This window comes from Nannobrachium achirus, assembly GCF_963921795.1.
Source record: "Nannobrachium achirus genome assembly, chromosome: 18".
NCBI classification, from domain to species: domain Eukaryota; kingdom Metazoa; phylum Chordata; class Actinopteri; order Myctophiformes; family Myctophidae; genus Nannobrachium; species Nannobrachium achirus.
Genome location: NC_137825.1, coordinates 28,986,563 through 29,011,377, shown reverse-complemented (window position 1 = coordinate 29,011,377; position 24,815 = coordinate 28,986,563). Strand labels below are relative to the sequence as shown.

Sequence of the window (24,815 nt, the reverse complement as noted above, 5' to 3'; positions counted from 1 at the left end):
CTGTCAATTGCATAGTAATCATGTATTCAAGCTATTCAAAATGGATAGAATCATGATTTTTTTTTTTTTTACATAAATGTATTTTTTGAAATCTTTTTTTTTTTTTTTTTTAACCAATAATTTCGCGGACCCCCTGCAGTACCTCCGCGGACCCCCTAGGGGTCGCGGACCCCCTGTTGAAGACCCCTGAACTAGAATGAGCCAGTCTTTTGAACGGCTCTTTGAAAGGAACGGATCCCAGAGATCCAGCTCACTTGAAAGAGACATAAATCCCATCTCTATTCCGTTCCGTTATGAAACAAAAACATTCAAGGTTCTATTATAGAGCCTACCATAACAAAATACCCCATTATGCGCGGGCTTTTCGTTCACACTTATTATTTTCTTTTTTTTAATCCACGTACGTTAATTAATTAAAACATATAAACATATATATAGCCCTGTCGAAAGACATTATTTCAGGCGGATACTTTTTGATATAGAGACATTGTTTGCGGGATACATTTCAAGGACGGACCGGACAGATAGGAAAACATCATTCGAAAGGAGAAGGAAAGCATCAAAGCAATCATTTGTAAACAATGCGTTGCCGACACATGACTGTATTTAATGACTTATTGAAGCTGAGCCCTTTGTGTGATCAAACATAATAGTCTGTAGTCACGATGTCCGCAGGTTCTGACCGGTTCCAGTATTTGCAAACACTTGTCACTGAATTTCAGGACACAGACAATGAAGGTGTGTAGCCTAATCTAATTTCTTCCAGACTATTAGGCCCATTCCCACTGGGCCAGATAAACAGATACAAAAATATCTTTCTCCATTCAAGGGGATGGTAAGATACAGATTAAAAAAATATCTGTGACAGATATATAGGCCCAATATATTTTTGTATCTGTATCTTACCATCTACTTGAATGGAGAAAGATATTTTTGAGTGGTGGTCTCACCGCCACTCCTGTAATCAGCTTTCACAATGTTACTGGCCGTGTATGTCTGTCTGTCGCCTGTCATACCTCTCATGACCACACACACACAGACCACAAACACACACACACGTTAAAGGAGGGGCCAGGCAGACTCAACACTCTCTCTCTCTCTCTCTCTCTCTCACACACACACGTAGCAAGGAGGGCACGCGCGCGCGCGCGTACACACACACACACACACACACACACACACACACACACACACACACACACACACACACACACACACACAAAATAGTTGGATTTAAGCTCACAATGCGTCCGTCCGGCCGTCCGTCTGTCTCCCGCCACTGTTGAGCATGAGCAACCTTGCAATCCATGTATTTGACTCTTTTTATTTGACCACCACTCAGTCAGTTCACAAGGTGTGATTTTTTTATCTGGCCCAGTGGGAATGGGCCTTAACATTGATTTGCAGTTTATTTGTATTAAAGGTGACTAATTACACAATGCAATTCAATTCATCAAATATGTTTATAACTTAGCAATTTAATTGCATTGAATTGCTTTTTTCGATTTCTTAAATTTGTCATAGCATTGAAACAAAAATATTTTAGATTTTTGGTATTGTAGAACTTGCTATATGTTGTCCTACTAACATACATTACCCAGCTAAATATGTAGACTGTCTGTGGCCAAGCTTACTACTATTACTTTCTACTATGTTACTCCCAATTTCTCTATGTCAGAGGCCAAGGAGCAAGTGTTGGCCAACCTGGCCAATTTTGCGTATGACCCAAAAAACATGGAGGATCTGAGACGACTGCAGGTGATTGACCTGTTCTTGGACATGCTCACTGAGGACAATGGGAACTTTGTAGAATTTGGAATGGGTGAGTATCACAGATGAGCACACTTGATACTTCGTCACACAACTATTTGGACGTGTGGTGTCCCGTTTGACAAAAAAAACATAGAGCTATTACTGTAGGTTGTGCCCAAAAAATATATAATTGCTTTTACCCACTTAAATGCAATTATGTCATATTGGTCTACCTACGTTTTTTCTTAGATTACTATTTCTATGCATTCGATGTATTCTTGTTGATTGATGTATTACCTTGCTTATTGTAAATTGCTCTGGATTAAGAGCGTCTGCCCAATGCCTAAATTGTAAGATAGAACAGTTGTTTTTGGTTGTGTTTTGTAACAAATGGAACCCTGATTGCATCTGCTCTGGTTCACAGGCGGCTTGTGCAACCTCAGTATGGATCGGGAGTGCCGGGATCTCATACTGCAGAGTGGTGGGATTCCCTTGGTCACCGCCTGCCTGTCAAGCCCGAGAGAAGAGACGGTTCTGTCAGCCATCACGACCCTTATGAACCTCACAACAGCCTCGTCACGTTCTGAGATCACCGATCCCGCCATTCTGCAGTGCATGCTGCGCTTCTCGCTGTCAGAGAGCCCCCGCCTGCATAACCTGGCCACAGTGTTCCTACAGGACTGCTGCACGGAGCAGCAGGTTGCCACGGCCAAGGAGCAGATGCAAGGGACGCATCAAACGGCGCTTGGCATCCCTTTACCTACTGACTAGTTGGGTTGAGAATTTGAAGCGTAAATCCATCCATCCATTCGCTTACTGAAGTCGGGTCACAGAGGTAGCAGTTCCAGCGGAGAACAGAAGACTTCCCTTTTCACTGGCCAAATTAGCCAGTTCTGACTAGGGGATCCCGAGGTGTTCCCAGGCCAGCCTGGAGATGTAATCCCAACATCTGGTCCTTTGTCTGCACCATGGCTTCTTCCCAATTGTGCATGCCTGGAAAACCTCCCTGGGAGGTGACCAGGAGGCATCCTTACCTTACTAGATGCCCGAACCACATCAACCGGCTCCTTTCTACACGAAGTAGCTCTATACCGAGTCTCACACTGACAATGACTAAGCTTCTTACCTTGTTGCTATGGGAAATGCCAGCCATGCTCCGGACCCATTTTGGACTCTTAAAGGTTCCATTTGGTTCCCTTTGTACCCTCTTGTGGTTACAAAACGATATACCGGTATATATTTTTTTTTACTTTACTTATTGTTACTACTGAAGAGTCTAGTAGCCTTGTACCATCTGTTAAAACAAACAAGGCCTCACACCCTCTGATCTTTGGCGCCCCCAAGGGGCGCCAAAACCCCTTGGCTTGTTCTTGTTTTCATCAGGTTGCCCAGACCTGATCTACAGATGCTCTGACCAGAGGTCGACACTTTCTCTCTCATTTCCATATTTCCCGTCACTTTCTCCACATTGGCTGGCACTGTAGCCAATGAGGAAGGCTATCAACGTACTCTGTTGCCTCGGTTACGCTCCCCCAGGCTATGGGATCGATGCTGTTGATCACCTCATGTAATCCACACAAAGCCAGGATCACCATTTATGCAGACTGAAATGAGCAATGTATGCCAGTAGTGAAAAGTAACTAAGCACATGTACTTCGTTTTAGACCCCATGAGATTGTGCATACAATTGAACAAATATATAAACCCTTATGAGTCTATTTGGTAGGTTTCTTTTACTGACAATAGAGGCTTTAGGCCACACATGGGCAACGTACGGCCCGGGGGCCGGACCTGGCCCTTCGACCATCTCAATACGGCCCTCGAAGTCCTCAAGAGAAACAAAATTACCCCCATAAAATCTTTAAAGACATGTTTTTAGGGATGTACTGCATTCCATATTCCATTTGTATGTACTCAAATGTACTCAGTTTTATAATGTAACAGTGAAATAGTCTGCCATCGATCTATATTTATAAAATAGGCCTAATTCATAAGCCTTAATGACACCACGCAAAATCACCAATATGTCTGTTGTGTCTATCAAATTCATGCCGTTTTAACCTAATTCAATGTGTGGCCCTTCACTCACATCAAAGTCAGTATGGCGCCTGGAAAGAGAGGTTGCCCACACTTGCTTTAGGCTCACGTTAAGCCCAAGTTTGTATGTCTACTAGAATGAGTACAAATCACATTTATTTTGTTGTAATTTTGTTTTGCTAAAGTTAACGACAAGTGCGACCTGATATGACTTGTCATTTCTAGTTTTTACAGCCCTCTTTCACACATCTCCTGTCTCCTCTACAAACATTTTCCGTAGTTAATAGCACCCGAGTGGGGCTCTTTTAAAAGGCATGAATATGATTTAAGTTTTTTAATGTTTAGAGTTCACGATTACTTTGCTTACTCTGATCTCGCACTTGTAAATCGCTCTGGTTAAGTGTCTGTCAAATGCCTGAAGTGTCAAATGAATTCCTAATCACACAGGAATCCCAAATATCTCGATTGAGAAATATAAAAAAAAGTGGAAACCGTGGTCCGTGAGCACTGTTTTTGTTCTGGGCTCATACAAACTATTTTTGGGCAGAGTCCTTGAGGTCTAGACAGTGGACGACATCTGATACTTTTGCAAGGTATCAGGGGCCCAGCACATTTATCCTGTTCAGACCTGAGGGGAAATTCTTAACAGCTTTGGGTTGTCTGTGTCTGCATGGCGCACCAGAGGCTTAAGACAGGTCCACCCGCCACCCAGATCAGCGGAAGAATGAACTACCTTGGTATTCCAATAATAACAGAATCGGACATGCCTGGCTTTAATAATGTGGTACATGGTTTATTTCATTTATTTCTTTTAGCCCTGAAATAGTTTTCTTTCATTCCTTTTGAAGGACTTTGGACGAAAATATTCTTGACATAGAGACATAAGAATTGGATTAAAACAGTCTTCAGTACGGAGGTTATCCATATATTTCACAATAACATTACATCTTACTGTTAAACACATTAACAATGGCTCATTCCATACCTTATCTTTTACAAAATGTCAAAACAGCTGGTTACAGTAATACTAACCTCGGATCTTGTGGAGATTGGATTGGCTGGCCACATGAGAACGTTTCTTTTTGTCTTAAAGGAGTAGTTCACCCCCAAAATGCCTTTTGTTCTATTGATTACTCATGCCATGGAGACTAGAGTTCAATAATATTTTTTGGTTTTTGTCACATTCCTAAGACAAAAATTTGATTTGAGTAAATTTACTCCCATTGATTCCGGATGGGGACCCGTTGGGGACCCGTTTCCGGACTCAATGGGGGTAAATGTATTGTTATCACATTTTTGTCTTAGGAATGCGAAACTAGTTGCGAAAAAAGAAATATTCTTGAACTCTACTCTCCATGAGTAATCAATAGAAAAAGTCATTTTGGGGGTGAACTACTCCTTTAATGTTTTTCTATAATAAAGTTGTTTATTCTTGGTTTTCTCATGCCCCCATGTAAAGTGTCTTTGGGTACTTAGAAAAGCACTATATAAATTTGAGATATTAATAATTCATACAGAAACATTTGAGGCAGCACTTGGCTAGTGGCTACATACCAGAGTCAACGATAATGCCTATACAGTCTTTATTAGTTATTGGCACAAGGTTAAACAATCCCATGAGTATAAGGACCCAAACTGACAAAATACATTATGAATTTACCACTTGAGAAAATACCCTACAAAATACATTGTGAATATATTTACCAGTGAAAATACCCTACAAAATACATTGTGAATATATTTACCAGTGAAAATACCCAACAAAATACATCGTGAATTTATTTACCACTTAATCCCATTTAAAAAAGGGATGTTCAATGCAATACTATTAAAGCATGTACTTTTTTTAAAAGCAAGTACTCTACTTTAACTCAGTACATATTTGACTAAGCAATTAACTTTGTTGTTGTTTAGTAATATTTGACTTTGTATTGAGGTTGAATGTTTTTCCACTACTGCCCACAGCTAAATGACTGTTGGGCGAGTATGGTAAATATAGAAATCTCAGGGCAAGGCATGTTTATTTGTTTATCACATTTCATATAAAAGACAAAGGCAATTCTGAATTTTCACACATAAGGCATAAAAACAAAGGCAAAAAAGAGGTATATAAACAGGATTCCAAATGGTTGTACCTTTTCAACTTGGAAGGTTGCACAAAAAACGCAAATATGCATCTTATACTGGCTCTCTTCATGTAGTCCCTCATTTCAGCTTCTCTCTGAAACAAGCCGCTGTTACTTTTAGCCACTCTAATGTTTGGGGTGGATGAGAACCATGTAGAGGCAATGTGGGCATAGAAATTAACTCTGTCACGAGTTCACTTATTATTTAAAACTTTGGCTATGACATATGACATTGGTCCGCTTTAATAAAAGGCAGTTGGCCGCCTTCAAATTCCAAGCAACTTCTGAGCTTGTTCACTTAGTATGTGCTTTTGAATCTGGGGAGAAGTGGAAAGAAGAATACAGTAAATAAACTGAATTAAAACATTAAAAAACATGAAAATATTTGTTCCAGAGCTAAAATATGGGTACTACTGAGATGAACTGATTGAACTGGCATTTATCCCAATGTGCTGATCCACTTAACAAGTGTAACTCTGAAATCTCTGAATTTGCAAAAATCTAAAAAATGTATCTATAAATATGGGATGTCTCTGTCATTTCAAGATAGTGTAGGGGAAAGTATGAGATAGTTTTTCAATAATTAATTCATTGTCAAAAGCCATTTATAACCACATTTATAGCTATAAATATGCAATGCAATCATTAAAATATAGATTATTATGAATAAATAATATGCTAAACCACAAAAAGGCCCATAATAGTGCCATTACATTGTACATGCATAACTAAAAAGTAGGTTTAATACAGTACAAGTGATAAACTAGACTAGTTTCTCTGATTGACCACAAGGTGGCAGTGCTTTATGACCCTTGCTACCCTCTGAATCCAGCAAGCAGGGCTGAGTACATGAAGACTGGTCAATAGCTCCCAGAGTATTCAGGGTGGGCTGGTTCAAGTCCAGCACCACGTCTTAGTGATTTTAAACAGCGTCCCAGGAGAGAGACTCAAGGACCACAGAGGAGGTAAAAGTTTATGCCCTGGACCTCTCCTCAGCCTGATTCATCACAGACTACTACACCAGCTGCTAATTAAAACTCTGGTTGAAACCACATTGCTAGCAGTACATATTTCTTTTTTAAAGTATCACGTTTTTGGGGCGGTTGTTAAATTCTTTTTGTTTTTTAATATTTTGTATTTAATAATATCATTAATATATAACTTTCTGTTAGGCAAGGACTGTATTCCAAAGACCTCTGCTCTATCCCCCAAAAAAGCAAGCAAACCTTTGGGGAAAGAGCCATCAGTGTGGTAGCCCAACCTGTGGAACTCTCTCCCAATGGAGATTCGCCATGCTCCAACTCTGGTCAAGAATGCCTTGAAAATACACCTTTTCTCTCAGGCTTAAGGCAAATAGACGTTTTGTTTTGTTTGGTTGTTCATTATTTTTTTTTATGTAAAGAGTCCTTTGGTGTGCTGACAGTGCTCATGAACAGCGCTATATAAATTCAAGACATTATCATAATTTTATTATTTGGGAGGTTACCTTTCCAGTAACTGTTAGCGGGTAGCTGTCCACAAACAATATGTGGCGAGGAATCTTGTAATGGCTTATCTGCCGGGAAGAAATCGAGAATCAAGACAGGTTTATTTGTCACTCACTCATACAGGTACAAGCATCTAAATGTTAGCATATGAAGGTATGAAGAGGGTTAGGCTGAGAAGATAAATCAATAAGCACAGATATGATTAAACTATTTGTCTCAAACAGAATACTGAATCCTCCAATTCTCCTAATCCCAACCATAAATATCCATATACAATACTAAATACTACCATTAGCATATACAGTTTCACAAACAAGTGACATAAAATATGAATATTAGTGCATTTCTGTGTTCCTTGATTTACACAGAGCAGTGTCAGCAGCATTTAGAAAATAGCAACAGGGTTAAAGGGGGGATCGTGAGAACTACTCTCTTCTTACCTGGCCCTTGCAGTAAGCTTTGAGTTCTTCTGCAGTGCATTCCTGTCCGTCTACAAGCTTGATACAGGCACACACCTCCTCTCCCATTCGCTGGTCCGGTACTCCAACCACCTGAGGAACAGAAATGACAAGAAACACCCCTTCAACGATTCGATAGAAAATGGTATCTCCCTATTGAATAAATACTTAAACCTATACAGAATAAATTATTTTGTGAAAGTTATGTTTTAGCCAACCACAACCTTTATTAATTGCCTTATCAAATATTTTAGCTTGCTTTCTCAACCAATCAGGAGGTATACTTGTTGGTAGTCTTTGAGGTAACCTGTGACTAGGGCTGTCACGATTATGACATTTCACATGACAATTAATTGTCGCTCAAATAATTGCGATTAACGATTTAATTGTGTTTTTGTCGTTGACAATTACATTATGTTTGGCTAGTAGGCTTTGACAGAATAGCGACGCGTTGTAAGCTTGTAGATCTGCCATTTCCACTATTTTTGAGAAGGTTTGAAAATATATGAAAAATTCTCAACATGGAAACGATTATGACGATTATGACAAAATAACTGCGATTATGTCAAATAATTGCCATTAGACGATTATGTAATAATTGTGATTTACACCCAATCGCAACACAACAAGCTGTGGGCTTGTAGATCTGCGGCTTTCATGCAAGCAGCGTTGCACTGTGTTTACGCAGCGCTCACTTTTGAATTAATTATTTGTAACAGTAAACGCTGAGTAAGTAAGTTCAGATTTTCACAGCAGGTTAATTATTTAATGCTAAAATCCGATTAATCCGATTAATAACTTTAGGACCGATACATCGACCGATACGGCCGCGATTTGGACCGATCCAGGTAAATGCGCATCGATGCAGCCGTATCGCTAGTGTTGAAACCGATAATCGATTCATATCGTTTTTTTCCGGCACCCTTACTGATAGGCCTACTTGTGACTTGCGCAAGAGTGTGTAGGAACCGATCTATCTCAGCTGGTTTACCTGTGCCTCTTGGATCTTGGGGTGAGTGTGCAGGAACTGTTCTATCTCAGCTGGGTAAACGTTCTCCCCTCCTCTGATGATCATGTCCTTGATCCGGCCCACAATACGACAGTAGCTGTACTCATCCATGCTGGCAATATCCCTGCATGACACAACCACGACACAGTTTAGAAAGACAGTGACCACAGAAACACGAGGTAAATGGTAGTGTAAAAATATTTTTGTTATAATTTGTTTCAATTCGCTTGTAAGAGCTGGAGGTGGGGTTCCACAACATTACGGGCAATTCAGATCACAATAGATGCCCTTTGGACCCCATCCATCTGCTGAGTAAATAAGTCTAAAACAAATCATAACTCCATTCATTCATGTTCTTGTGCATGGTGGATTTCTTAAAAATCTGCAGCTGCATTCAAGGTACATACAAGAGACATTCCCAACGGTCCAACATACACCAATGTCATTTTAATTCAACATACGGCTCAGTGGTAAGAATGTCCGCCCTGCGATTGAGAGGTCAGGGTTCAATTCCCCAGCCTCTCTGTTTGGCACTCAGCAACTAAAGTTGGCTTGGGGGTAAGTCCCTGCGACATAAGTGGGGTGTACTCACACTAAAGAAACAGTTGATAGGGGCCTGCCCTATGGGCCATATGGCTCAGCATTAGTTTACTTACCCAGTCTTGTACCACTGTTCTTCAGTTATGCATTCCTTGGTCTTGGCTTCATCATTCCAATAGCCCAGCATGACACAATGTCCTCTGATCATCATCTCCCCTGACATCCCCAGAGGAACAATCTCTCCAGTTGTAGGATTTACTATTTTAGCCTAGGGAGTAATCAATTATTCAATTGATTTATTTTTTTATTTAGTGTTGTATAAAATTAGTATTTTACGAAATTATTAAATTAAAGATATGTTGTAAATGAGGCTGTCAAAAATAACATGACGATTAATTTGAAATGTTCAACGCTTTAAAAAGAAAAAGGAATTGAAGCAAGGCTAATGACCAGGGCAGGAATTTAATGCAGGCCATGAAGGCCATGGCTGCCGTTGGCCCTCGTTTTGCTTTATGCCCTTCAAAAGAATTATATACCCTGTGCCAACTGATTTTACAGTTTCTCCTTTGCTTTTATGTCAATATGTTTTTTAGACCCCAGTGTATTGTTGAGATTCTGAAGTCGGAGATAAAAATCTGTATTGATCCATTAATGTATTTATAATGTATAATTATTGCATATTGGCAGAAACTGGGAAGAGGCAATTAAATGGCAGCAGATATAATAACATTTGATGCTGATGCTGTCAGCCATGTTCAATACACTGGAGGTTAAGTCTAAACAGTGATTGGGTTGTAGGCTGATGGTGATGATTGGGATTAGAGACGTGCATACTGTACCTCTATGTGGTTCATGATATAGCCAGCTGTCTCACTCTTTCTCTCCATGTTGTCCCCAGGGTGGGCACAGAATGTCACAGGACTGTTCTCTGTGGTCCCATAGCCAATCTGTCCGTCATAAAAAAGGCACGTTTTATCCATGAGGTGGGAATAAATCAATTGACTTAATATACTCATATTGGATTTACATTTATAATGAATGAAGACTTATGCTATTCCTTCATAAGATGATGAACCTTCAAAAGCATGACCTGTTATCATTTCCAATCCCTAAATTCCCCTTCATTTGATGGATCCAAAATACACAGTTCCCTGTCAGTGTTTTTCTCTGTCTATGTACCTCACTTCAACTGTGTAATCTGCAAGGACTTTGGGGCTTTAACCATTCATCAACTTGCACACAAGATATCTCAAAATTGAATGGGTACATTGTCACGAAACCTGCTGAGGACATTCATGCTCCGTGAAGGAGGAACCATAACAATTTGAGCAACCCCAAAAATGCCTTTCCTCTACTACTGCCACCCTCTAATAGGCAGACTGCAGGATGAACCCTACTGATTTTAGTGACCCATGTGATCTTTCTCGTCTATACTGCCACACCTCAGCAAAAACATCTGGCTGGGTGTAAGGAGCAGTGTGGTGTCTAGGTGCTGGACTAATTCTAGTATTGTTGGATCCCTGCTGAAGATTAATTTGACAAGCGAGTAAATAAGTAACTGACAGACATACAGGTTTATTTATTACGAATAGCCGTCTAAGAGAGGGTCATTGTGTTGGTGTATGACTCTCCGGAGCTAATCCTGCATCATTTCAAATAATATTTTTATCGATTTCTCGACAATGAACTTAACTTATTAACATAAATACGATAGGCATGGCCTGGGGGCGCCCGCTGGCCTACTGGTCCGTGTGTAAAGGCAAAAATCCCATAAACAAATCTAAAAATATTAAAAAAAAAAAAAAAGCTTGGAAAGCTCCATGCGCTCCATGAGTCCCACATTTACAAATTTGAATATCAGGGAGACAGATCTGCTCTCACACGAGTGAACCCTCCTATCCTTGGATGTTCAGCTTCAGTGTTTGGAAGTGAGCAGAGGTCATGACTCCCAGACAAAGAGGCAATGCACCAGATTGGAGGGTGCGGACGGTGAGAATGTTCAACTGGACAACCCAGAGAGAGACCACATTGCCAATAAAACGTTAGATTTGTTGTGTAAACTCTAGATTCCATTTTTCCTGGGTGGGTCCACTGAGACTCATGCAGATAATGCAGCCATTCGAGGCTAAACCATCTCAGGACCACATAGGCCTGTCACAATTATTACATAATAACCTGATAGCAAATATTTGAGATAATTGCATTTATTTTGTATAATTGTCATTTTGTTTTCCATGTTGAAAAATGTGCTTAAGTTTTCAAAAATGGGCTTTGGTGCAAGGTCGGCCTTATCCACTATTTTAATTTTTTTAGTACAAAGTTCTAATTGGTAACACAATTAAATCATTAATCGCAATTATTTGTCCGACAATTAATCGCCAAGTAACATTTCATGATCATGACAGCCCCAGAACCACAGTCAGGCAGGAGAGACAGACAGAGTAGAGGAGACACCGTTCTACTAGCCTGGAAACCAGACGAATGTGCCAATGCAAATTTGGTCTGGCCCGCTCGGTTGTGATTGGATTTCCCTGCCCCCGAAGTTGTGGGGCACCAATCAGGGTCCGATATGCAAATATGGGGCAGGTTTATCACCAGAGCCCTTTTCGAATTCGCCTCTTGGAAATGCAGGTTCCACACAGAGATTCAAGACTAATATCTACCCTGTGATATTTGTCTGGCCATGCCAGGCTACCACTCTATCATCTCCATGCTTGCATCTCATTTTCCCTCACTCCTCCCATCCTATTTGACTGACTTGAGTGCCAAAGACAAACTTATTTTTGACGCACCCACAGATAACAAACCTTTACTTTTCACCACACATCATACCCTACAGGAGAGACCTTGAATCAAACTCCATGGCCCAGAGCATGCTCCACATCCAGCTGTTGAAATTCAATGGCAAGACCCACCAGGATTGACCACAAAAAGCCATTATATATCATCATACTCGTTTTCAAAAGAAAAGTAAGTGCACAAGAATGAACCTCGGCATCTAAAAACTTCGCTCCAATTGTTGTGACTTGAAACATTGTTTCTCAGCTTGACAGCCATCTGGTGCCTATTATAGGTTATAAAACACCTACACAGGAATGGCTCCTTTTCCTGCCACCGCAGACTGAAAAACAGTAGATGTCTGGGACATTGCACACATCTACCGTAACCTTATAACACCTCACCCAACCAAACACAATTGAATATTAAGAAGAGATTAAGATAACATATAGGCTACTGTATATACATATAATCCAAACATATATGTGTATGTGTGTGTGTGTGTGTGTGTGAGAGAGATCAAGTCAGACCGATAATTGCCAGTTTTGACTGTTTAGATCCTCCGGACATCCTGACCGGTTCCAAAACCCACGAAAATTCATTATCACCGCAAATCAGACACATTTCAAATCCTCTGCTCTGCAAGTGCTCCCTCTCTCTGACCCCACACACACACACACACACACACACACACACACACACACACACACACACACACACACACACACACACACACACACACACACACACACACACACACACACACACACACACACACACACACACACACACACACACACACACACACACACACTTAATCTACTCATGCAAAATGAAGCTATATTACATTTTGATAGTTATCCTTTATGTTAAAATAGTTTTAAATACAAAATATAAGACTTTGAATAACTATTTGGATTTCCAATATTGGAAACTGGGTATTTTTGGAGCGGTGAAAGCGCTCCCAATAGACAGGTATGTCTGTGGCTGGCTGGCTATGTGGCTGGCTATGTCTGTAGCCTGGCAATACCTTGAGTGGCCACACTAGTTAAAGGAGGGGCGCTGTTGTGCGCACACACACACACACACACACACACACACACACACACACACACACACACACACACACACACACACACACACACACACACACACACACACACACACACACACACACACACACACACACACACACACACACACACACACACACACACACACACACACACACACACACACACACACACACACACACACACACACACACACACACACACACACACACACACAGATTCACCGCTCCACTTCGAACCGAGGTTTGATTTTTTAAATTGGGTACAATTATGAATACAATTTTGAAATTCTGCATGATCATCCTGCAGAAACAGTCAGATACCATCCACAGTCTGTCCGTTTACAATGTCAATGACCAGATTCTGTTCAACATACTGCAAAAAAGCACCTGTAGTCGCCACTGAAAACACCTGATCCCAACTTGTCTTCCAGCCCATGCAGGGTTAAACTCCCATAGATACTTGAAGCGTCTCAGCGCAACACCCTGGCGAGCCCTCCTATTTTTCTTCTTTTTTTTTTTTTACCTCAAATAAATGTTATAAATAGTGCTGTGTCCTGTTGACTTGCCGTTCTCTCACAAACCTAAAGTGAATGTCTCTCTGCACTGCCCTCTTTTCTCACAGTCACACACCCTCTCACTCCCTCTCTCTCAGTCTCACACACACACAAACACACACCAGCTCACCTCTTGGCTTTTCCCTTTACTCTTCTGAAGGTTTCCTTTCCTACGAGACATTTTACAGAGTCGTCCAGCTGGGGAGTGCCTGCTGAGGGACCAGTAGACAGACTACACTAGAAACTTGCACGCAGAGAGGTGACAGTCAACATGCGCTGTGCGAGTTTGCTGATGCTGGGGACCTGCCTCTCCGTTCTGGGCCCTGTAGTGTGGGGAGCGCCGGGCCAGTGCCCCAGTCTTTGCCACTGCCACGGTGACCTCCAGCACGTCATCTGTGACAACGTGGGGCTGAAAAAGATACCGCGGGTGTCAGAAGTCACCCGTCTGCTGAACATGCAGAGGAACAACCTGGGCAACCTGCCCACGAGCTCCTTCAGCGAGAGCAAGGGGCTCATCTCACTGCACCTCCAGCACTGCCAGATCCGTGAGGTCGGCAGCCAGGCCTTCAAGGGACTGAAAAAGCTTGTCTACCTCTACTTGTCCAACAACGAGATCAGCAGCATCAAGCCCGGCGCCTTTGATGACTTGGCCGACCTCACCTACCTCTACCTGGACGGGAACCACATCAGCGACCTGCCCAAGGGCATCTTCTCGCCCATGATCAACCTCTTCATTCTACAACTTAATGACAACAAGCTCCGCGAGCTGCGGCCGGGCACCTTCGCTGGAGCCAAAAACCTACGCTGGCTGCACATGAGCGGGAACGAGCTGAACACCCTGCACCCGGGCTCTACGGATGACGTGGAGAACCTGGCTATACTGCACCTGGAGGGCAACAAGCTGTCCACATATCCCCTCACTGCCATGAGCAAGCTCAGGGTGGTGGAGGAGCTCACGCTGGGCAGGAACCCCATGAGGACCATCCCAGACATCGCCTTCCAGAGTTTTGGACGCTACATGGAGAAACTACACCTGGACAACATGGGGCTGGAGAAGGTTAGTGTCACGATTCTCTGTGCATATGGACAGTGTGAAAATACTGATGTTTGATACAACATCTTTGGTCCCATGCAAGTCAGTAGAGTATTTATTGTAAGGTGTTGGCAAAAAATATGAAAAGAAAAAAGTAGCTTTCAAATGTTGTTTGGTCTGCAGGGCTTAAAGTATGTATTCCTTTATATGAAGTACATTTTAAATGAGTTCAAAATGTACACACTCAGCAAGACCCATACTAAGGTAATCAAAACATAATCAATTTATCTTGTGAGAAGATCTTTGTATCATTGCCTTAGTATTTGTTTGGTTTGCATTTGACTTGCCCCTATTTACCATATTTCTTCAGCATAATTTACATGTATTGGCTCACTAATAGTCAACCCTAGGGCCATGCTTCTATGTATATGCCTGTGGCCAGGTGTTAATGGACAACATAACATATTAGGAAACGGACAGGATTATGGATTACATAACCTGTGAAGTTTGTGGTGCTGAAGACTGAAGGTATATCTACTGAATGGATGGTCAGTGTACTGGTCCTTCCACTCCATCTGTCTCACTGCTCCCTAATAATGCATGCCTTATGGTGCATGCATCCAGCCACTAGGTGCATATGGCAACCAAAGCAGGTCTCATGTGTTTTGTGCAAGGCTTCATGGTGCACATGTGCTGAAGCCAGCAGGATCTTTGTGTGGTATCTGGCAAACCACACATGGAATTCATTCCCAATAAAGTTTGTAGAGAGTACTTATATCTCCTACCTATATAAACTATTACTGTGAGAAACATGATGTTGATGCATGTATCCAGACAATGTGACTTGCCTTTGAAAACAAACCAGCATTTAGCCCCATTTTATACTACAAAAATAGCTCATCTAAAAGCTCAATATCTACAATTTGGTAAAATTTTCACCAATAATGACATGCCCAAAATAAGGACAGGTTAAATGAAACCAAATTCGAACAATGAAAAGCTGTACATTGAAGACAGCTTGATTTCTGCTAGTGGAAAAAGTGCCACACAACAAAAATACATGCAGCGATGCGTCACACAACACTTTTTGCAAAAGCATAAAATGAGGCTTAAGAATTTCAAGCATCTAAAAGTGATACTTAAGTCTTGGACATGAGACAGATGTATTGTTTGCACACATACAGTAAGAGTAGGAGTCCTTCTGTCTATCCAAGCCTTGCACAGCTTTATAATGACTGGATACAGTACATGCCACGTGCTGCATCAAGCTGCGCTTCAGACATTCCAGACTGTACATTTACTTCATACTTGAGGTTAATCCAATATTTGAGCGTACCCATGCCACGGTATGGAGGTATCCCAGAGGATAAAATTGTAAAATAACAAACTTCTCACGCTGTGACTGTGTAAAGCCTGCATCTAAAAGGAGAGATTAAGTCCCTTTCCAGGCGAATGTGGGTATTTTTAGCGTGTTTTTGTTTGCTGGCTCTCGGCCAAGCATGTCCCAGCCTAATTATTACACAAGTGTTATTTTCAGCTTGGTGTGTTTTCTCCTCTCGGTAGGAGGGTCCTGTAAACAGGTCAGGAAGGGTTAGGAGACAGGTAAACAAGAGGCAGGGTGTTCCATGGCCTATGAAGAGGAGTATTTTTAGCTTGCCATCTCCCCAAGTGAATAGACAAATGGACCCTTTGCGAGCCTTCCTGGCAGTGAAGCGGCTCGAAGAGAGAGAAGGAGAGGGCAAAAACAACCTGGCTATGCTGGACGTCATCCATCTTCCATTGCTTCAAATGACCAGACCCTCCACTTCTGTGTTCTCATGCCTCTGCAGTGGAAATTTCCAAAAATGTCGCTTCAACAGCCTCATCTCTCCTAAGCTTACATAAGACGGTCCGTCAAAGTCTGGCCTCTTTCTCATGCCAGGCCTATGCCAGCTGAATCCTCCCCTCCCCTTCCTCTTCCTCCTGGAAGAGGCCAAAGTTGACAGGATGAACATCATCATCTAGCACCATTGTGATGTTTTTAGCAGCCTCACAGACACCTATGAAGTTCGGGCGAGAGAAGAAGGGTGGGACAGGCCAAGTTTACATTGCAGAAACAGGCATGAGAGGATGCTTTTATGTCAGGACAGCTCCAGAAGAGATTCCCCGGGAAAGGTGAAAGCAATGACTTTTCAACTAAACAAAAATGCAGTGCTCGAGCAAGACTAAAGTGTCTTAAAAGCTGGGGTGGCCCGTTGGCTTGAGGATCAAGAGAGGTTGCACACATACCATTTGAAGGCAGGTGCTGAACTTCAAAAGACAAACGTAGAAGACAAATAAAACATTGAAAAATCCAATAAAAAAAATAAGAAATTAAAAATAGAAGAAAAGAAAAAAGATTGTGCCCTGGTGGCTTACCTGGTAATAATTAAGAGTGCATACCACATAAATAAGGTTATAGTCTTTCCTGCAGCTGTGACCCAGGGCTCTTTGCTGTATGTCACTATAAGTCGCATCTTGATGCATTACACGCTTGTAGATCAGCTATTTTTGCGAGACACTGACTCTTATACAACGAAGTAGGGCATTAATTTACTAAAGGAAAAAAGAAAAAGTTAAATATGAATATAATTTTTATTGGAAAGCTTTGCTTTCTGGGAATTTGTACTACGATTTTTGTACAGAGTTTTATATAATTTTAGTAAATTTAGGTTTTGAGCTGGAAATTACTCTCATATTGCTGTTCCTTGTTCCAGTTCTCTGATGGTGCATTCACTGGGGTGACAGCAGTCAAGTCGTTGCACCTGGACAACAACAAGCTGAGGTCTGTCGTAGATTAGAGTTTATCATGATTGATTATGTGTGACGTTATAGAGTAGATTATGTGTTCATTGATTATATGAATATCTAGGTCTTTATGATGATACTAATACTTGATAGTTAGGAGTAGAGAGGCCTTCAGTAGGCCTCAGTAACTATTGTTTTGGTAAAGCCTATCTTGTTATGGTACGCCTCCAGAGGCCTTGAAGCCACACAGTATAACTCTAGTGTCTGACCATTCCTCTTGGCAGAACTCATTTACCACTGCCCAGAGTGATAATTGTACTTCTGTCCATGATATCATGTTACATAAACTTGACCACCACCACCACCACCACCTAATATAATTGTCTTGTCTCCTCATTTTCTCATGATTATTGATTGATCTGAATTCCACCACAGGTCCCTTCCAAAAAGCCTTGAGTTTGGTACCATCACCAATCTCACCCTCTCCAACAACCCTTGGAGCTGCACATGCCAACTTGCCCCTCTACGAAGGTAGGGATGTCATTTATATGTACGCAAGTTAGTAGCCTTGGAAACCAACGGTCGCCGAGCCATGTGGCCCATAGGGCAGGAGCATATCACCTGACTCTGTAGTGTGAGGCTGCTTGATGTACAAGTACACCCCCTGGACATGACTAGTATTTTGTAGTGTAACTCCCAATCGAAACCTTGATGCAGACTGTCAAGCAAGGAGCCATTGGGTCTTATTTTTTATAGTGTATAGTGTTTGGTATGACCTGGCCAGAGGGATTGAACCCCAACATCAGGGTGGATACTCCAACCACAAGGCCACAGAGCTATAGTCTGATACTCCTATCATACCCAAATACAGATTCAACTTAAAAACCCTGAAACACCCACTTGACAGATCACTAGAATATCCCAGAGATATCTTACATTTCTCTGATTCAGAATGTTATCTTGTGTTCATTATGTCTATATTTCTTATGGGTGCTTCTTAGGAGTCCAGTATGATGTTAGCAGACTTGAGTCAGCAGTTCACGGCTTTGTTTTAATTCTCAGAAATTCTCATCTTTAAGACGTTTTATTTCCCATCCACAGGTGGATGGACACCAGCCGCCATCGCCCTGACGCCCTGTGTGCCTCACCATCTCAACACAGAGGCAAACAAGTCAGAGACAGCACTGCCTTCAGTGGCTGCAAAGTCAAAACTAAGCGAACCAAGAAGGGTGCACGCCATTGAGCAGGTATTACTCTTTGCTATAAACCACAATCATTTATGGGATGTCATTACAGTTAGTGTATTTAATATCCTTGCTTACATGATCATTAACATAATTGAAATACTGAATTAAGCAATAGTTTTAGCACTTTGGAATAAACCTTTCAGATTCTGCAAGAAGCTGGACATCAACCTTTCCCAAATTGCTTGAGGATTATGTCAACCACATCTCCTGGGGCAGCCCTCAGTAATGACTATCTTTGAGTATATTGCGGTACCTGTGGCCTTTACTACAGCCAATACAGCCTGTCATGTTCTGCAACAGGACTTAGGCTGGACCCTTTCACAATAGGGACGCTGGATTCAGACATCACCACTTGAGGAAGAAGGTGGTTTTGGGGAGGCTCATAGCTGACTGGCCTAGCCATGATTTTATTTTCCATTCCTCTCCTCTTCCATTCCTCTCCTCTTCCTTTCCCTCATCCTACCCACAGAAACTCTGTGTCCCTGCCTCTGTCTGTCCCCATCTGAACTTTTCCATGCCGGCCCTGGGGTCCAGTGAGCTGCGTCCAGGTCATAGGGTCTCCAGCTGGAGGGCAGACTGTTTGACTTGGCTGCTGACTTTGTGTCTTTCCGCAGGAGATGCCGAGGAGAGGCCTGTGTCCGGGTACCCGTCAACATGTGCAACGAAGGCGACTCTAACCAATACTACTTCTGAGCTCCGTCTATTCATCTGCCACATATCGTCACAAGTGCAAACGGACCCAAACACATACGCACACACAAATGCACATGACACACTCACATGTAAGTATAAAAAGTGCCTTAAAAGACCAAAGACTTGAGAGAAACTTGAAAAACAAGATGAAGAAAGAACCTTCAGACAAACAAAATAAATAATGCACCTGTGTGAATGAGGGAAATTGTATGCTGGAAAATATAAGGAAGGTTATTGAAAGCACATCCCTTCATCCTTTGGCTAAGCATTTCTACCCTGGGGGAGTGTGCTTCCAGTTTAACAATGTGCCCATCTCCAGGGCACGAGTCGTTACAGAATGTCTAATAATAAGTATGAAAACGATTTAAAACAGATGGTCTATTTGAAGTTTGAACGCACCAGAAAGATACTGCAGCAGTGCCTGAGAATGCATTGTCCATCTCAATAAGGAAAACGCCAAACAAACAATAGAATGTATAGAGGAATGGTGTTTCATCCCATGAATAACATGTCAAATGTTTAAGTATTAAGTTGCATTGGTGTGAACCATGACAGTTCATGGTGACCATATACCGTATTTAGCTACGGTACTTTATATTGCCGTTTAGTATTCTTCTCCTTTGCAATGCCTAAAGCAGAGGTCCCCATTCATGTGCTATGGTGGGATGAATGTGCCCAGATTTTCATTCCAACACAGAGTAGTTCCTCCCTCTCAGCTCAAAGTTGTGTTAATGAGTGAAATCTCATGGTTTAGTAGTTTGTGGTTGGAATTAAACCAGCACCCACTCATTCAGCTAGGGCTGCCCGATATGAACAAAATGTCATATCTCTGTATTTATACCAAATATTTCTGTATCGATACGATTTATGATATTACCGTACAGTACACATTTCATATTCAAATATTTTAAGTGTTGCAACAGTGAAAACTAAACATTATTCAAAAAACTGCATGCATAACAAGTCAATTTCACTCTTGATTCTTTATATTGTACATATTGTGCAGCAACACATTCAGCTTAGACACAACTCAGCCTTGACACAACTTGTCTAAGTAGGAACATAGTTACAAACACACTCTCTCTTTAAACCCCTTCTCTAAACCGATGAGGAATTTGACAAGCATCCCACAGCCGTTGAGCGGGTGTGTTTGATCTCTGCACCTTCTGACAGTGAATTTACAGCTTCCTCTCTCAAGAGGACCTTCCAGATGGTACCATGGTAATGCCCGGCCTCGGAGAGTGTTACGGGTCCATTTGGTTACAAATGTAAGCTCTCAGATGCCCTGCATTGCCAACATCCATCGAAATACAACTCCTCCTCACACTGTCCTTTTTTTATTTATTGTTCTAAATGGTTCATCTCTACTTCCATATAGGACCGTACAGCCGTGCTGCTTGACACAGTCATACAATTAAGTCAAAATGACGTTACCTCTCTGTTCTGTCTTGCATAAGCTTTAAGGATTTCTCATCTCAAGGACCCCCACATTGATATGTATATGGTCACAGTCACAGACTCCCATTTGAAAAAAAAAATTGTCAATTTTTTTTTTAAACAGGCGTCAAATAGAATAGGGCTCAAGTGTTTGAACCATTTCTCATTTTGCTGGGGACCCATGGAACACCCGGAACCCCCTACGAGAACCAAGTGGTGTGACACTGCAGCAGAGGACGCTTTCCCAGAGAAGCTAATGAGACACAGAGGTGATAGACATGTGGGGTGGATCAAAGTGACCAAGTAGCAATGAGAAATTAACTGTCAAAGTCAAGTCCCTAATTGCAATGTTTTGTCAGTACATTGCACCTCCCCACCGATCTGTTTCATTGTATTTAAGTTTATACAGTAGACAAGAGTTAGGTTGAGAGGAAAATATGTCATGTCTTTAAACCTAAAACAATGAAAGGTGAAAATGACAAGGTGTTTTTTACTTGCAATTTTCCTTCTGTGGCAACACACATCAAGTGTTGATTCGCACACATACGTATATCATGTATATTGAACATTTCTACATAACATTTCTCTGACTTTTGGATGGAAGTGATAAATTGCTCATATCCAATAAACCTCTACAAAACTGTCTGAGCTTGGTTTGATTCATAAAGATTGACTTTTGGTTTTAATCCTCCAAGTGTATGTCTCCCTCTGCTGTACAAACAGCGTCACTGCATCTAAATGCAGACAATGACTCCAAACTACTGTCAACATTGTGTGTGTGTGTGTGTGTGTGTGTGTGTGTGTGTGTGTGTGTGTGTGTGTGTGTGTGTGTGTGTGTGTGTGTGTGTGTGTGTGTGTGTGTGTGTGTGTGATTGCTGTACTCACTGTGATGCCTGGGATGCCCATGGAAGAAATTACCTTCCCCACAACTTCAGGAGGGCAGGGGGCACCGGCCATGATAGCTACATCACACAAGCAATGAGCAGAACAAGGGAATTATGTTTTCACATTCAGAGAAGCCAGTGAATTTTGTTGTACCACAATGTTGTTGCTCATAGAAGAGAACAAATTTTCATTTGAAAACCGGAACTGCTTTTAACTTTAAAAAGCTATTTTCTGCGAGTTTTAGGGACATGATCTCAAACAGAAGAAAGCAGCTTACGGCTGTCACACTACTCACCTGAATCTACTGACGACAGGTCAAACTTCTTGAAGTCTGGCTGATTAAGCATGTCAACAAACATGGTCGGAGTACCATAGAGGAAGGTGCACCTATGACGTTAAGAGAGGACACACAAACAGAATGCATCTGTAGTATTCATTTAACCTACGAAAATCATTTAACGAGGGGGCATGGTGGTGCAGTCAGTTGTGCCGCGTCATCAGTGCCCATACCCTAGTTGGGGTTGGCAAAAGGGCATTTCTGTGTGGAGTTTGCATTTTCTCCCTGTGTCTCTTAGGGTAGGTATCCTCACAAAAAACATGCAGTAATCCTGGTCTCTATAGTGCCTCCCCCTGGCCAGCCGGAGCGCCTGATGGAGGGGAAAGAACGGTTTGGTATAACGTGTTCCTTCCACGCGCTACATCCAACCAGGGAATCTCCCCCGTCAGGTGAAAAGAAGCAACTTGGACTCCACATGCATAGAAGGAAGCAAAAGGTCAGTCTGTTGTCTCCCAAGGTTGGCAGAGGGAGTGTAGCGCCCAGGATTACATTAGATAATTGACACCGGGTGAAAGAATTGTTTACAAAATCGTGTGATAAAAGATTATATATAAAAAAATAAGAAATGCATTAACGAGGATTTTACTGTGTGGGAACTGGGAATAAGATTATCTGTTGGTAGGAATTGAAAATAATTAAAAAGACATCAAGAAACAAAACAAATCTTTCAGGTGAAACCTTTTAACAGCTTTAACAGGTCAGGCTGGTTTTAGTGTTGCATACTTTTGTTTGGCATACTTTCAAGGCTGTTGCTCCAGATAGTGTAGCCTCTAGTGATACTAGGATATACCAAAGTAATGAAAATAGATCCTTTGTGTCCCAATGTTCTACAGCTGGTGGGCCTAAATGGTTGAAGGTCAAAGTCTGAGAATGACATAAAGCCATTACCAAATTACCAAATGGGTGACTTTCCTAGTTTAAGGCATTTGGTGAATTAATGTATTGATTGGTGAATCAATGTATTGATTGTCTTACTAGGCTGTCTTAGAATCTAACCATAAATCTGGCAACATGCACTTACGTGAGGAGGTTATTGTCATATGTACTTTGACATACAACAATCTATACATTATGTTTAGAATTTAGAAAGGAAGATATTGGATTAGTGTTTTTCAAACCAATGGTACTACACTCCTAGAGGCATTCATAAAGTTTATAATTTAGTTTTTTTGTGTCTGAAATTGGTTATGAACCATTTATCCCACATTCATGAAATCACTATTGACTATACTTGTACTGTTCTCCATTTTTGTCTAATAAAATATTCAATCAATCAATCTAATCCAACCAGTCGTTTCAAAACCCGATTCTGCTTCTTAAAAGCCTGTGGGATGGATTTCAACACTGTTCTTTTGTCTCTCAAACAAGCTGTAGGTTCAGGTAATTTGCCATCCATAGCATGGGAGGTTTTGGTCCTTGTAGATGGCGACATATTGAAGCCCCTTCCAGACAGATGAGGAGTCATTTGCTGAAAGCGATTCCTGCCTTCTCAGAATAGTCATTTGACCTGCCTTGCTGCTTTTTCGTTGCCATATACTGTACAGGGAGCCGGTCTTTTGAGACCTGAGTGGTGTCGAGCAAAGTACAAATCTGTCCACACTCAGCTGAGGTTCTTTTGGTGCTGGTAATGTGTAAAGCGAGTATCGATTGGTCAGAGAATCCTCACAGCTGTGTCAACACAGAAAGATAACAACTTGTGCGGGACACAGATTTTACTTTGTCTCTACTCTTGAAACCCTTTCCTTTGTTCACAAAATGTCAACCACGGTTCACTGGTGTTGTGGCTCACCTTGGAATGAGTTGGAATCCAGCTGTCCTTACAGAAGCTGATGTGTCAGAATGGCGTCACAATGGCAGCCGGTGTTAGGGAACAGTGATAATCATGTCCAGATCATATGCAGGCCCACTTTATGTTCAGACCCATCATTTAACACTCTATATACTTTGTTGAACCGGGGTCACTGACTTGGCACCAAATATCTTTGCCCAAAATATCCAATGTATTTTGCCTATAATGACATGCCTAGAATAGGGACGCTTGGGTTCATGAGGTTAAAATAAATAAGCCAGGATGTCAGTGGACTGATTACCTTTCACTCTCCAGAGCTGCCAGGTTGCTCCGCCCATCGTAGCCAGCCGAAGGGAAGACCAGGGAGATCCCATGCACGGCCATACACATACCACCTCCCACAGAGCCAAAACAGTGGTACATGGGCACTGGGAGACAGGCACGAGTATGGGGCTGTAAGAGAAGTTTAAGATACATGTACAGTACATTACTTGATGAGTCCAATACGGCCATTTCCCCCAGCATTGAATACGTTGAATGGGCCACCCTAACCAATGCTTGCCTTCAATGGAAGTGTGTCCTATGATCTAAATGCTATGTAGCTCAGTGCTTTTCTACCTATTTATTTAATTTTTTTATTGGAGGATAAAGCCCTTGAGATGCACCATCTCGTTTTCAAGGGTGTGACATCTGGCCCGGCAAATGATTTTGTAAATAATATCGGACAGTCCCACAAATAGGCTAGTGATTCTCAAAGTGTGGTCCAGAGCCACCCAGGGGTCCTTGAGGGGCTTCCAGGGGGTCTTCAGCTA

At 41.8% G+C, this 24,815-nt stretch overlaps 3 protein-coding genes across 3 annotated transcripts in view; 2 read left to right on the top strand and 1 right to left on the bottom strand.

Annotated features, from left to right (window-relative positions):
* Positions 1-665: 665 nt before the first annotated feature.
* On the top strand, positions 666-2,523 carry armc7 (armadillo repeat containing 7; the record flags this gene model as incomplete). The annotated part of the gene is made up of 3 exons (XM_080747332.1): positions 666-738; positions 1,679-1,822; positions 2,177-2,523. The coding sequence occupies 3 exons, from the start codon at positions 666-668 to the stop codon at positions 2,521-2,523; spliced, it is 564 nt and encodes a 187-aa protein (XP_080603458.1).
* A 2,707-nt stretch (positions 2,524-5,230) lies between these two features.
* The window catches only part of acsf2 (acyl-CoA synthetase family member 2), a 30,855-nt gene continuing 11,270 nt past the window's right edge, over positions 5,231-24,815 (bottom strand). Inside the window, exons 8-16 of the mRNA XM_080746899.1 lie at positions 24,305-24,456; positions 22,173-22,264; positions 21,878-21,954; positions 10,249-10,356; positions 9,526-9,677; positions 8,852-8,993; positions 7,843-7,953; positions 7,402-7,470; positions 5,231-6,232 (exon numbers count right to left, since the gene is read on the bottom strand). Coding sequence (XP_080603025.1) covers positions 6,182-6,232; positions 7,402-7,470; positions 7,843-7,953; positions 8,852-8,993; positions 9,526-9,677; positions 10,249-10,356; positions 21,878-21,954; positions 22,173-22,264; positions 24,305-24,456 — 954 coding nt within the window. The 3' untranslated portion in view covers positions 5,231-6,181. The remainder of the gene's footprint in view (positions 6,233-7,401; positions 7,471-7,842; positions 7,954-8,851; positions 8,994-9,525; positions 9,678-10,248; positions 10,357-21,877; positions 21,955-22,172; positions 22,265-24,304; positions 24,457-24,815) is intronic.
* On the top strand, positions 14,088-18,858 carry chad (chondroadherin; the record flags this gene model as incomplete). Its single annotated transcript, XM_080746909.1, has 4 exons — positions 14,088-14,873; positions 17,585-17,652; positions 18,051-18,146; positions 18,717-18,858. 4 exons carry the CDS (start codon positions 14,088-14,090, stop codon positions 18,856-18,858), a joined length of 1,092 nt encoding a protein of 363 aa, XP_080603035.1.